Source organism: Pan paniscus, chromosome 1 (assembly GCF_029289425.2).
Source record: "Pan paniscus chromosome 1, NHGRI_mPanPan1-v2.0_pri, whole genome shotgun sequence".
Taxonomy (NCBI): domain Eukaryota; kingdom Metazoa; phylum Chordata; class Mammalia; order Primates; family Hominidae; genus Pan; species Pan paniscus.
In genome coordinates, this window is record NC_073249.2 from 18,930,993 (window position 1) to 18,944,071 (window position 13,079).

The 13,079-nt window shown below is 47.6% G+C and overlaps 1 protein-coding gene across 2 annotated transcripts in view; it reads right to left on the bottom strand.

Moving 5' to 3' along the window:
* Positions 1 to 13,079, bottom strand: part of GALNT2 (polypeptide N-acetylgalactosaminyltransferase 2) — a 215,361-nt gene that overhangs the window by 4,723 nt on the left and 197,559 nt on the right. For both annotated transcript variants that reach the window (XM_034948729.3, XM_057300480.2), the window contains exons 14-15: positions 12,042 to 12,168; positions 2,831 to 2,950 (exon numbers count right to left, since the gene is read on the bottom strand). In XM_034948729.3, coding sequence (XP_034804620.1) covers positions 2,831 to 2,950; positions 12,042 to 12,168 — 247 coding nt within the window. The remainder of the gene's footprint in view (positions 1 to 2,830; positions 2,951 to 12,041; positions 12,169 to 13,079) is intronic.

The following is a 13,079-nucleotide window of genomic DNA, read 5'->3' on the forward strand; positions in this document are numbered from 1 at the left end:
TGGAGGGACTGCCTGTCATGTGTCAAAGCATCAGCTAAATCAAGAACCTTAGAAAAACAACAACAAAACCCCAGCTCCGTCTCGCACAGGTGGCCTTGTGGGCTCTGATGTGTCTGTCTGATGGGATTGTGGTTGGGGGTGGGGAGCGCAGATTTTCAAGGCAGTCAGACTCTGCTGAAACAGCCCCCACATTCTCTCTAATAGCCTGAGTCTTGGGGTTTAAAACCTAACAGATCCCCATTTATACATGCCATGCATCCAGAAAAAATTATTTATAGGTCTTTTCATGCTTCACAAAGGTCCTAAGGCGTGTCAGTTACGGTTCCCCAAAACTGGGACTGAAGCAGAAACACCTGTCAATTCTCGAAATTAAGCAATATTGAAGTAATATTTGTTTTTTAAAAAGGTGTCAACTAAAGTCATCACTTTATCAATCCATTACATCCAAAGACATCTCTGCTCCGTTACATCCCAGGGGAATGTGTTTGAGACTCACCCAGTAATTGGCTCAGCAGATGCCAGCCTTGCCCTCGAGGAGCTTCCTCTCGAGGGGCCAATGAGTGAGGCAATTTCTAGGTGGTTTGGGTCCAAGCGGTGCTAGCCTTCTCTTGTTTAACAGGCACTCCCTTACACATTTTGGTATCAAGTCATCAACACAGATGGACATTTAGAGATGCGGATTGTGAGCAGAACCCTAGAGAGGGGCTCCCACTGCCAGGACAGGCTGGGACTCTGCAGAGCAGGGAAGGAGGAGCACCCAGAGCTGGCGCAGGGGTTTGGAGACAGACAAGTGAAAGAGGGCCCTCTGCAAGCGTCTCCCTGACAACTGGGGTCAGAACAGGGGACTCGGTCCTGGCCTTGGTCTTCCCAGATGACTCCAGGGTGGAGGCAATGACTTTCGGAGACTTTTCTGTTGTGAAATCAGGGTTAGACTAGAAGCTGGCTTAGGCTCTTGGCTCCAGTAGGTTCGGTGCCTCAGTTTCCCTACATCCCATCTATCTCTAAGGACCGACTGTAAGAACAGGGGCAGGCACTCCAAGTATGGGCATACTAGGAGGACCTTTTGTGCTTGCATTTCTATTCCTGACACTAACTGTTACCCCATGCCTTGAGAAAGGGTGTGCCCACAAGCTGCCACAAGGGAATATGTCAGAGAAAACCGGCTTACAAGGCAGGTAAAAAGTCTATTCTGAAATGTTTAAAGAAACTGTGTGTATATGTGTGTGTGTGTATATATGTATATATATGTGGTGTGTATATATATGTATATATCTGTGGTGTCTATATATGTATATATGTGTTTATATATGTATATATATGTGGCATGATATACGTATATATATGTGGCATGTATATATGTATATATCTGTGGTGTCTATGTATATATGTGGTGTTTATATATGTATATATATGTGGCATTTATATATGTATATCTATGTGGCGTGTATATACATGTATATATGTGGCATGTATATTTGTATATATATGTGGCATGTATATATATGTATCTGTGGTGTGTGTATATGCATATATATGTGGTGTTTGTATATATATGTGGTGTGTATATGTGGTGTGTATATATGTGTATATATATGTGGTGTTTACATATGTATACATGTGGCATGTATATATGTTGTGCTTGTATATATATGTGGTGTATATATATGTGGTGTTTATATAAATGTAGCATGTATCTATATGTATATATATGTGGTGTGTTTATATGTATATATACGTGGCGTTTATATATGTATATGTGGCATGTATATATATGTATATATGTGGCTTGTATATATATGTATGTATCTGTGGTGTGTGTGTATATGTATATATATGTGGTGTTTGTATATATGTATATATGTGGCATGTATATATATGTGGTGTGTATATATGTGGTGTTTACATATGTATATATGTGGCATGTATACATGTGTTTATAGATGTATATGTGGCATGTATATATGTATATATATGTGGTGTGTATATATATGTGGCATTTATATATGTATAAATGTGGCATCTATACGTATACATGTGGCGTGTATATATGTATATATATGCGGTGTTTACATATGCATATATGTGGCATGCATATGTATATATATGCGGTGTCTATATATGTATATATGTGGCAGGTATATGTATATGTGGTGTGTATATATGTATATATGGTGTGTATATATGTATATATGTGGTGTGTATACATGTATATATATGTGGTGTGTATATACATACGTATATATGTGGCATGTATATATGTATATATATGTGGTGTGTATATACATGTATATGATGTGTATATATGCATATATATGTGGTGTGTATTTATGTATATATGTGGCGTGTATATATGTATATATGTGGCGTGTATATATGTATATATGTGACATGTATATATGTATATATGTAGCATGTATATATATGTGGTGTGTATATATGTGTGTATATATATGCACACATATATACACACATAGACACACACACTTGCATTATGTATCGAGTACCATCCATGTGAACATTAATCATTTAGAATTTTTGTAAATTGAAATAGAAAAAAGTTATTTGATGAATAAACAAAAGTAGATAATTTCTCTTTAAAATTTTCAGCGGCATAGGGAAGAGAATGAGAATATAATCAGAAATAAGCAACATTAGGTTTGTGGCTTAAGTCTAATAGGGCAGCTAGACATTATTCACAGTGATGCAAAAGAACACATAAGTACACGCAGAGATGGATGCTTTGAGAGGCAGCACAGAGCAAGAGGGCGCAGGCCGTGGCTACCCTGGTCTGGGTTAATCACGGGCACCCACGGGTGCCTGCAAGCCGTACCTGTCTGCTGTCATTTTCTCGGCAGCCCTGCAGCTTTATAAGAGAGCCCGGTGCCCGGTCCACCACAGTAAGGCACAAATCCATGTGCTTCACCGACTTCTCCTTCGTCAAGGCCCATTCCTGGAACACAAAACCAGAAGTCAGAGGCATGCTATGCACCGGGCTGTGAAAGGAAAGAAGGGGCATCGATGAGGGCTCCAAAAGGAAATGGGTCATGGGGCGGAGCTTAGATTCAGAACCCCTGAGCCAACTGAGAACGAAAGAATTACTTTTTGCCTAAGGGCAAATTTATAACACCAGAGATGTGGGAGAACCTCACAACTGAGCAGTAAGTTGGCTGAGTGATGCGCAGAAGTGCTTTGAGGACCTCAGTAACTAAAATAAAACTACTAACTATTTTAGCCCCAAATACAAGTTAGACTGCCTTGTTCATTTTTCTATAATCCAATGTGAGCTGTAAAAACTGTGGCACAAGCTTGGGTATACACCAGGTAGACAGTTGGCAACTGGTCCACCCATGCTATTTTGGAATGACTCTGCCCTCACGCAGGTGTGGCCTGCAAACAGCATTGATGAATGTGAACTGTAGTAAATAACACATCACATACGTAAGCAAAATATATTGTGTACAGCCTCCTAAGTGAACGCTAATTGATCTATGGGTGCTCATGAAGCCCTCTGAAAACTGGAGGAATAGATCTATGAATTTCTTTGAATACATTACAGCTAAATTTAATGGGGTGCTATGTGCCAAGCATTATTTTAAGCCCTTTATACAACAGCTCCATGAGGGCTATTATTATTCTCATTTTATAGATGAGAAAACTGAGCTATAGAGTGTTTAAATAACACGCCATGATGTTAACAAACACACACACACAAATATGTACAAACACACACAAGTTAAAGGCTGTGACAGGGTGAGACGACAACCATTTTGGATACTAAACGAGACATGGTCCCAGGCGGCAGAGGAGGCCGGAGCCTGTTCCAGGCAGGGCCACAGCAGGGACTGGAAGGTGAGGCTTCTGACCATCACTCTCCATTTGTCCCACTCAAAGGGATGAACACCCCTTAATATCCAGAGGCAGCAAGGCCCTTTCCAGTTTAAAACCCCACAGGGACTCACTATCCACTTCCATCCCCTTCCTCTCTAAGCCCCAGCACGCTGCAGTGGCCCTCCCCTCCGTCTGTCTGTCTGTCTTTCTATCGGTCTGTCCCATGACCACCTGCTGCACACCTGCATGACACCGGCGCTGTCACAGAGCCCGGCTCCCTTTCTAGCGGGGAACATGAAAGACACACAAATAAATGTATTCTGCAACTTCAGGCACTATTATGTGCTATGAAGACACTGTTTTTTTTCTTGGTTCTTGGAAACAGAGGTAAGGAAAGGAACAAATAGTGTTTAAAGAAGCCTCACTGTCTAGTATCTGTATCATGTTGGAACAAATAGTCCGTCATTAGAAAAACATTAAAAGGTGAAGATTCAGCCCGGTGTGGTGGCTCAGGCCTATCTATAATCCCAGCACTTTGGGGGCCAAGGCGGGAGAACTGCTTAAGGCCAGGAGTTCGAGATCAGCCTAGGCAACATAGCGAGACCTTGTTTGTACTAAAAATAAAAAATAAGTTGACCGGGTGTGGCAGTGCATGCCTGTGGTCCCAGCTACTTGGGAGGCTGAGGTGGAAGGACTGCTTCAACCTGGGAGGCCGAGGCTGCAGTGAGCTGTGATTGTGCCACTGCATTCTAGCCTGGGTGACAGACCGAGACCCTGTCTCCAAACCGAACTGAACCGAACCGAACCGAACCGAACCGAACCGAACCGAACCAAACCAAACTCAACCCAACCCTAAAGATTCTAGCATTCAGACCTTATACAACCACTGGCGGGATGCACCATCTCCAGCTCTCAGCATCAGCAGAGGGGATGCAGAGGCACGGACACCCGTCTAGGAATCAGTGAAGACACCTTCACCTGTCTGAAGGCTTCCTCCTCCCCTGACAGGGAGGGAGGCTGGGGCAAGCTGCTCACTTCCTGGGTCTTCCATTTTCTCACCTTTTAATTAGCGTTCCTCACATTCTACTCTGTGAGGAATCCTAGGAAAGATGGATTCTAGGTCAAATGAATTTGGGAAACAGACTTTGTGCTGTGTTTATCTCTCGGAAATTCAGTCTATTAAAGGCTCTGAAGAGTCCTAGAGTAGAAGCACCTGCTTGGCCTGTGCACTGTAGCATTCCAAACACAGCATGGAGGCAGCCCTGACCCACCCACCCCTGCCGGCCACCTTCTCTGGGGAAGGCCACCCGACCCTGAGTCGAATCCCAACATTCTATGATGCTGTCATTCAACATGGGTGAGTTCCAGCCAGCTCTTCCAAGCACCCACAGGCACTCCACGTCACCCATACTCTAGGACAGTGTGACATCATCAAAATAATTATTTGGTGTCTGCCCCTGCTTTCTGGCACAATCACAAGGCTCCTAAAACCCTTGTCATTTCCTGAGCCACAGGGGTTTTAGGAGCATCTTTCATTCTAGTGTTTGGTCTTTGACCCCGGTTCCCAACAGACAGCTCCTACTCCCTTGGAATTTATTGGGTGATGGGAGTGTCTTTTGTTCTAATGAAGCAACTCTAATGGGCTCCTGGATGGGGCTGGTCACCAGAAAGACTAGGTTATGCTGAGAAGCTTGAAACTGTCAGTCCCCTGCCACCGCATCCTCCGGGAAGGGGAGAGGAGCTGGAGATCATGCCCATGTGATGAGGCCTCCGTCAAAGTCCCTGCACTCCGGGATGTGGCTGCCGGACACAGGGAGGCGCTGGGAGAGCGGCACACCTGGAGAGGGCATGGAAGCTCCAACACCCCACCTCCACACTGCGTGCTATACATCTCTCCCATCCAGCTGCTCCTGGGTTTCAGTCTTTCCTAACGAACAGGTAAGCCACGAAGTAAACCGTTTTCCTGAGTTCTATGAACTATTCTTGCAAATGAATGAATTCAAGGCGAGGTCGCGGGAGCCCTGATTTACAGTCAGACAGCAGGTGACAACTTGGACTTGGGACTGGCATCTGGAGTAGAAGCATCTTGTGGGAGGAAGCCCATAACCCATGGGGTCTGTGCTAACTCTGGGTAGGCAGTGTCAGAACTGAGTTGACAGGCAGGACACTCAGTGTCCGCAGAGAATTGGAGAATTGGAGAATTGCTTGGTGTGGGGGGAAAAGCCCACATGGCTGGTGTCAGAGGTGAGAAGTTTTGTGAGAGTATAAAGGAGGAAAAGCAGCTTGTTTTTTTCCTATTCACTGGGTCACAGAGTATGGAAGGTGTGGAGTGTAGAGAGGGAGCCGTGTGTGTTTCCCATAGGCAGATGGCGTTCAGGATGGAGAGGGCCAGGAAGAAGCACATTGTTCTGTCCCTGCACTCACAGGGGCTGGGGACACCACCAGGATGTGTGAAACTGTGGCACACAGAGACGCCCACTCACAATGAAGAGGAGAGTCCTGAGTAAGGGGGACAACGCTGGTATGGAGAAGGGTTCCAGACTGTCCCTGGCAGCAGGTGTTGGCGGATGCTGGATGGTCTGCTGACACCCAGTTAAAGATCATGTCTGAATGTTTTTACAACCTCCTTGCTATTGTGTGCTTAATTACTGTAAAGCAGACTTTACACAGGATTCCAGAAAAACTAATTCAGCTGGGCAAACAACAGAGCTAGTTGCCGTTTTGTTCTTCTGTTGCATTTCAATTATCTGAATTTGTAAAATAAAGTTCACAAATATTTAAGAAATGCTTTTTTGAGCTGCCACTCTTAAAAGGCATGGCCATTAATTTTCTCATTTCCTGTGTGTCTGCCAAGGCTCAGCCAGAAACCAGATAACAAACCTCACTCTTCCAAAGCACCAGGCCCTATTTTCAGTTGGGAAATATTACTTACCCTCTCGTTTCTCATCTGTGTCACACGCTATGCAAAAAAGCATCACTTTCTGTTGGTTCAGAGAGGACTCACGCACAGTGGGTTTGTGAGCTGGAATATCTGAGCCGTACTGTCTAATGTGCTAGCTACAGGGCACACAGGGCCATTTACATTTAAATTCACCAGAATGAAATGAAATTAAACTTGTAATTCACACTAGTCATATTTCAAGTGCCCAGTTGCCACAATGTGGCTGATATACTGAATGGCAGATGTAGAGCATCCCCATCATAGCACATGGTTCTATTGGAAAGTACTGATTAGATAGTAGCCCACTGGCCCCAGACTGGCCCAGGCAGTAAGGTGCTCCCAAGCTGAGGGTGTAACATGCATCATGTCATCCTGCCATCTCACATCACATTGTATGTGCTGATGTGTTTATCTTTCCACTAGAAAACCCTTGCTCCTCAACTCCTATTTTTTAAAAATTTTTATTTATTTTTTTGAGACAGAATCTCACACTGTCACCCGGGCTGGAGTATAGTGGTGCGATCTCGGCTCACTGCAATCTCCACCTCCCGGGTTCAAGTGATTCTTCTGCCTCAGCTCCCCGAGTAGCTGGGATTACAGGTGCCCACTACCACGCCCAGCTAATCTTTTGTATTTTTAGTAGAGACGGGGTTTCACCATGTTGGCCAGGCTGGTCTCGAACTCCAGACCTCGTGATTCACCCACCTCGGTCTCCCAAAGTGCTGGGATTATAGGCGTGAGCCACCGTGCCCGACCCTAATTTATTTTACATTATTTTAGAAACATGGTCTCACTCTGTTGTTCAGGCTGGAGTGTAGTGGTGCAATCACAGCTCACTATAGCCTCGACCTCTTGGGCTTTAGCAATCCTCCCATCTCAGCCTCCTGAGTAGCTTGGACTACAGGCACAGGTCATCACAACTGGCTAATTTTTTTTTTTTTTTTGTAAAGACGGAGCTTCCCTATGTTGTCGAGCCTGGTCTTGAACTCCTGGCCTCAAGCAATCCTCCTGCCTTGGCTTCCTAAAGTGCTGAAATTACAGGTGTGTACCACTACACCAGGCCAAATCCTCATTTAGAATCACTTGTTAGCTCTTAGAGATCTGGTGGTGCCCTCTGACCCTAGACAAATTAGATCAGGCTCTCTGGGCATAGCACCTGGCATCAGCATTTTGTAAAAGTTCTCTGGGCAGGCTGGTTGTGGTGGCTCACGCCTGTAACCCCAGCACTTTGGGAGGCAGAGGCATGTGGATCACTTGAGGTCAGGAGTTCGAGACCAGCCTGGCCAACATAGTGGAATCCTGTCTCTACTAAACATACAAAAATTAGCTGGGTGTGGTGGCACGTGCCTGTAATCCCTGCTACTTGAGAGGCTGAGGCAGGAGAATGGCTTGAACCTGGGAGGCGGAGGTGGCAGTGAGCCGAGATTGCACCACTGCACTCCAGCCTGGGCAACACAGCCAAACTCAAAACAGTCTCAAAAAAAAAAAAAAAAAAAAAAAAAAAAAAGTTCTCTGAGCAATCCCCGGATGTGGCCATTGGAGGGGGACAGAGAGTGAGCAGGGAGTCAGCACTTACTGCTGGAAAGGAAGGGAAAGCCCACATGTGAGAACAGTAATGGCTGCACAACAGCAAGAAGGAAAAGCAAAAGCAGAGCAGGAGACACGCCCTGCAGACCCGATCTTGTTCACTCCTTGGCACAGCCCTTTGCTGACCCTGAAGTTGGTGCAGAGGCGAGGAATGGGCGCTCTGTGTCAAAGGTCTGTGCTGTGGCTGCCCTCAGCACTGTGCCCTCTGCTCAGTGCCCCCACTGTGCAGAGAGGAATCCTGGAGACTCTCTACTGGGCAGGACCGGGGGGCGAGGGCCACAGCCCTGAAGGTGGGACACAGGCTGTCCTCCTGAGGGCAGGTGAGGAGGGTCACAGGCAGCAGCCACACAGACAAAGTCTTTGGTTCCCGTAGACCTGCCACCTCCACAGGGCCCAGACTCTGTCTCGTGTTACTAGCTGTGCGGTAATTAAGGTGCAATGCTGGCGGGGGGTGAGCCAGTCACAGAGCCTGACGCACAGGGGATGAAGCTGGGGCCGGAGACTCTGATGACGAACTCTCTCGGCCGGGGCCTGGGCACACGCTTCTGTTTAATGTGCTGTAGCGTAAGGTGTGTCGCTTTCCAGCAGAGGCGCTGACACAGAAAGGAGTGACCTCTCCAACCTTCCGTAAATCATCAGAACACTGCAGGGTGACAGTGGGAACTCCAGAGATTAAACACGGAGGTGAGGCTGGCCAGGGATCACAAGAGGCCCAACACCCAGACAGTACGGAACCTGGGTGGGCACCTCGTCCGTTTTGTCATCCACAGACCAGAGGTAAGCTTCACCCAACCCTACACGAATTATCCACATGTCTGCATTTGGTGAAATCTGCATTAATGCTGTGTGATCGACCAAGCCTTGCAGCACCATCTGTCCGGTTTAGATGAAACCCAGCTTGCTGAGAATGAGACCCAGCATTTCCCCCTCCCTCACGGAGCTCCACTTTTCTGAGGGCATTTCGGTGGATTTTCACTATGGTTCTAGATGGAAACACATAAAACATCTCTCCCCAAGCTCACTGCTTTCCAGATCTCAAGAACGAAGCCCAAACCATGGAAATAAACACGCTGTTATCAGTGTAGAAGGAACACAGCCTGCGGAGACGCCTCCTCCAGTCACACCTGGACCACAACGGGACCCACAGCAGCACCGCACTGCACCCTCCATCACCTCTGAGTGAGTCCCCTGGGTCCCCCGCTTCCCAGCAGTGACTGAGAACACAGTTAACAGCAGGGTCTTGGATGGAGGAGCTACAAGGACACAGAAGCATAGACACGGTGGGGATGGCACCTTCCCCTCCGCCTCTGCCCACCCCACCAATACCAGCTGGCTCCTCCTCCTTTCACCCGCTTCGTCTTCCACTGTCTTTGTTCTTCCCTCCCCCTGTATGGGTTCCTCCCTCCAGGTGACTCCTGACACGGGTGGGGCCTGTGACGAGTACCCAGGGGGGCTGACCTGCTACAGTGTGAAATACCTAAAACTGGTCCATCAGGCTATAGCCGAAGGCTGGCTTGTGTGTGCACCCACACCTGAAGCCTGCTCCCTGGGGAGTGTCCTCACAGCCCAGAGGCTACACACAGACGCCAGGCCCTGGGAGCCTGGGAATGGCACGCAGTCCTGCCATGCAGCAGAGGGAAGCCCAGCGATTAAACATGGAGGTGAGGGCAGCCGGAATAACAGGAGGCGCAGCCACCTGGACAGCACAGAGGTGAGCAGGTGCCTCCTCTGTTTCACAACCCACAGTGGCTCCTCTGCTCAACTGTGAGTTCTGGAAGGCAAGGGATTGCTTTGTTTGCCTTCTAATCCCTTTCTCTAGCAAAATAGTACCGCCAAGTAGAAAACCCTCCAACAATATTTATCAAAAGGACAGAGATCAATGATATGAAGTCATGTACATGAAACAGAGAGCAAAACAAGCTCTGCATCTGAGTAACAGAAAAAGAAGAAAGAAGCAGCACATGAGTCTAGGTGCATGTGCACAAAGAAGAGAGGGGGACTGAGCCCGGGAATCAGGAGAAGAGAGCTGTTGTGTGAGAACGTGATGAGCATATGTGCTATTGTGGGTGTGTGTGTGTCACACATGTGCACGGGCACTGGAAGCACACTCATACCTGTCGGCAAACCTGACCCATGGGCTCTTACCCAAACATAGCATCACATTTAGCTATTCTGAACCATCGAGACTGCTGACACTGATACGGAGAATCCAGGATCAACTCTACCAAAACCACACGAGAAAATGAGGCTCTCTCTTATTTTCTAACTCATCAAAGCCAAGTATCTTCTATTTAAGGGCTGGAGATTTAGGGGAACCAGGGCCAGGCCCTGGCTACCTGCCCCATGCCCATGCTGGATGGGGACTGGCCCAGTCAAGCCCCAGGCAGGCAGGTTCCTCTCTCTCTTCTAATTTAGGATGTCCAGGCCATTGCAAGTAACTGCTAAAACCACATCACCAAGTGAAGAAAGGAGTCAAGGTATTTGTGGATTGCAGTCTGCCTGGACACTCACTTGGAAGGAGCACTCAGCTTTACACAAAAGCACATGCCCCCTTTCAAAAATACTTCCAGTTAAAGAAAGTTAAGAAATCAATACACTCAGGATACACACACGGAGTTAACCTGCCTTTTTTAAAACTGCAGGCTCTCCCAGTGCCAGGCAAGTTTTCAGGAAGGGGGTAAGAGCACACAGGATTACCCTTTCGTGCATGAAGCTCACATTTCACCCAATTCCTATTATCATCTCATGGGAAAACTGTTTTTAGAATCCGAAGTCTCAGCTGGGCCCATCAAGCCTTCATTTTGTCTCTCCTTTGCAATGATGAGAGAAGAGAAGGTAGTGGGTTTTTCTGTTTGTTTGTGTTTTGAGACAGAGCTTTGCTCTTGTAGCCTGGGCTGGAATGCAATGGTGTGATCTCAGCTCACAGCAACCTCTGCCTCCCGGGTTCAGGCAATTCTCCTGCCTCAGCCTCTCGAGTAGCTGGGATTACAGGTGCCCGCCACCACGCTTGGCTAATTTTTTTGTATTTTTAGCAGAGATGGGTTTCACCATGTCGGCCAGGCTGGTCTTGAACTCCTGACCTTAGGTGATCCACCCACCACAGCCTCCCAAAGTGTTGGGATTACAGGCGTGAGCCACGGCACCTGGTGGTTGTGCATTTTTATGCCTCTAGGAAAAGGTGTGTATGTGTGCAATGGAAGCAATTAATACTGAGTATCTTCTATCTTAAGCTATTATCTAACAGGCAGGGGCTATAACTAGCAGCCGCCTTAGTGCCCATAGTTAAGAATCTGTTGTATAGGAACACCAGGCAGGAGGTGTAGACATCATATTCTGGGGCCAGACGCAGAGGCAGAATGGGTGCTTTGGGGTTGAGTGCACATGGCCGAGAGGACTGGCAGGAAGACCAGGGCCCTGCAACCAGCAACTGTGACCAGTGCACCCTTGCCGCTGCAGCAGAGCCTGGTCCGAAGCTGATGACAGAGCTGATGCACCAAAGTGTGTGACATCCTATCTGGCCCTGGCGCTGGCTGCCAAAGAGGCTGTGGCCAGCAGGAGCCAGGCGCTTCCTCACAGACATCACCCATCCCAGGAGAAAGGTGGCAGCTGGGACTTCTAACATCAGGACCCCCCAGCTCCTGCTCTCTCTGCGCCTGCAGGTGACCTGGCTTCCCCATGCACATACCTGGTTTCCCCCAGCATTGTGACATTCATAAACTCCAACCACACCATCAGCAAAGTGTCCCAAAGTGTCGAGGCAGTTAGTTCCCTGCTGCAAGGCCCCAAAAGCTATATCCTGATGGTCTGGAACCCTGAAAAACAACGTGAGAATCACCTGCTTCACTGCACATGACCACCAGCTCCCGTCCACCAGCCCCTTTGCTCAGTGGCTTCATGACAGGTGACAGGAACGAGAGAAAGACCCAGTGACTAGGCATCGTGCCTCTTCCTACCACAGGTAGTCTGTGTCAGGGACACGGCATTTCTCCCAGGCTCTGGACTTCCAACACTTTAAGACTGTATGTTGGAGAAGTATTCTTTATATTCTATATCAGGTCATTTTTTTTTTTTTTTTTGGAAAGGAAGGAAAAGCTCCTGATACTCTTCAATGTTAGTCTTATTGGAAGTCATTTAGAAAATCAATGTGGCCAGATCCTGTTGCCTTGAACTTTCCAATACACTTAGGATCTGACCTTTATCCAGTAAAGACGGGAAAGGTGGGTAGACTTGTCAGGTGGCCTAATGTGAACAAAGCCACAGCCACAGGGAAGAACAACGTGCTTCAGAACCAGATCCAAACCTCAGCCCACCTCTGCCAGGTGCTGGCTTTCAGGCAAGACTCACTTTCTCTGAAGCTCCATTTGCCCTTTGGTAGGCTACGAGCTACCCAGATCTGCTGCAAGTGTTACATAAAACATTTCGTGTAAAGCATGCGGCCCAGTGCCTGGCTTGTAGGAGGCACTCAGTAAACGGCAGTGATATTACAGACACAAAACACGAGGCTGATGTCTCCCTCACCCCCCACAGGCAGGGGAAGCAGATTTGCCAGCCGGGATGGTGCTCAGTGCCTCAGATGTGGTCTTCAGTGGGTGCAGGGCCCAGTGTCACTACAAACCATGGGTGACCTCTGTGAGAAACAGCAGTCAACTGTGACTGAAAAAGCAAAGTGAGTGGCATGGTTGGGTTAAAATCCACTGAATTGAAACCCCTCTTTGGCTGACGG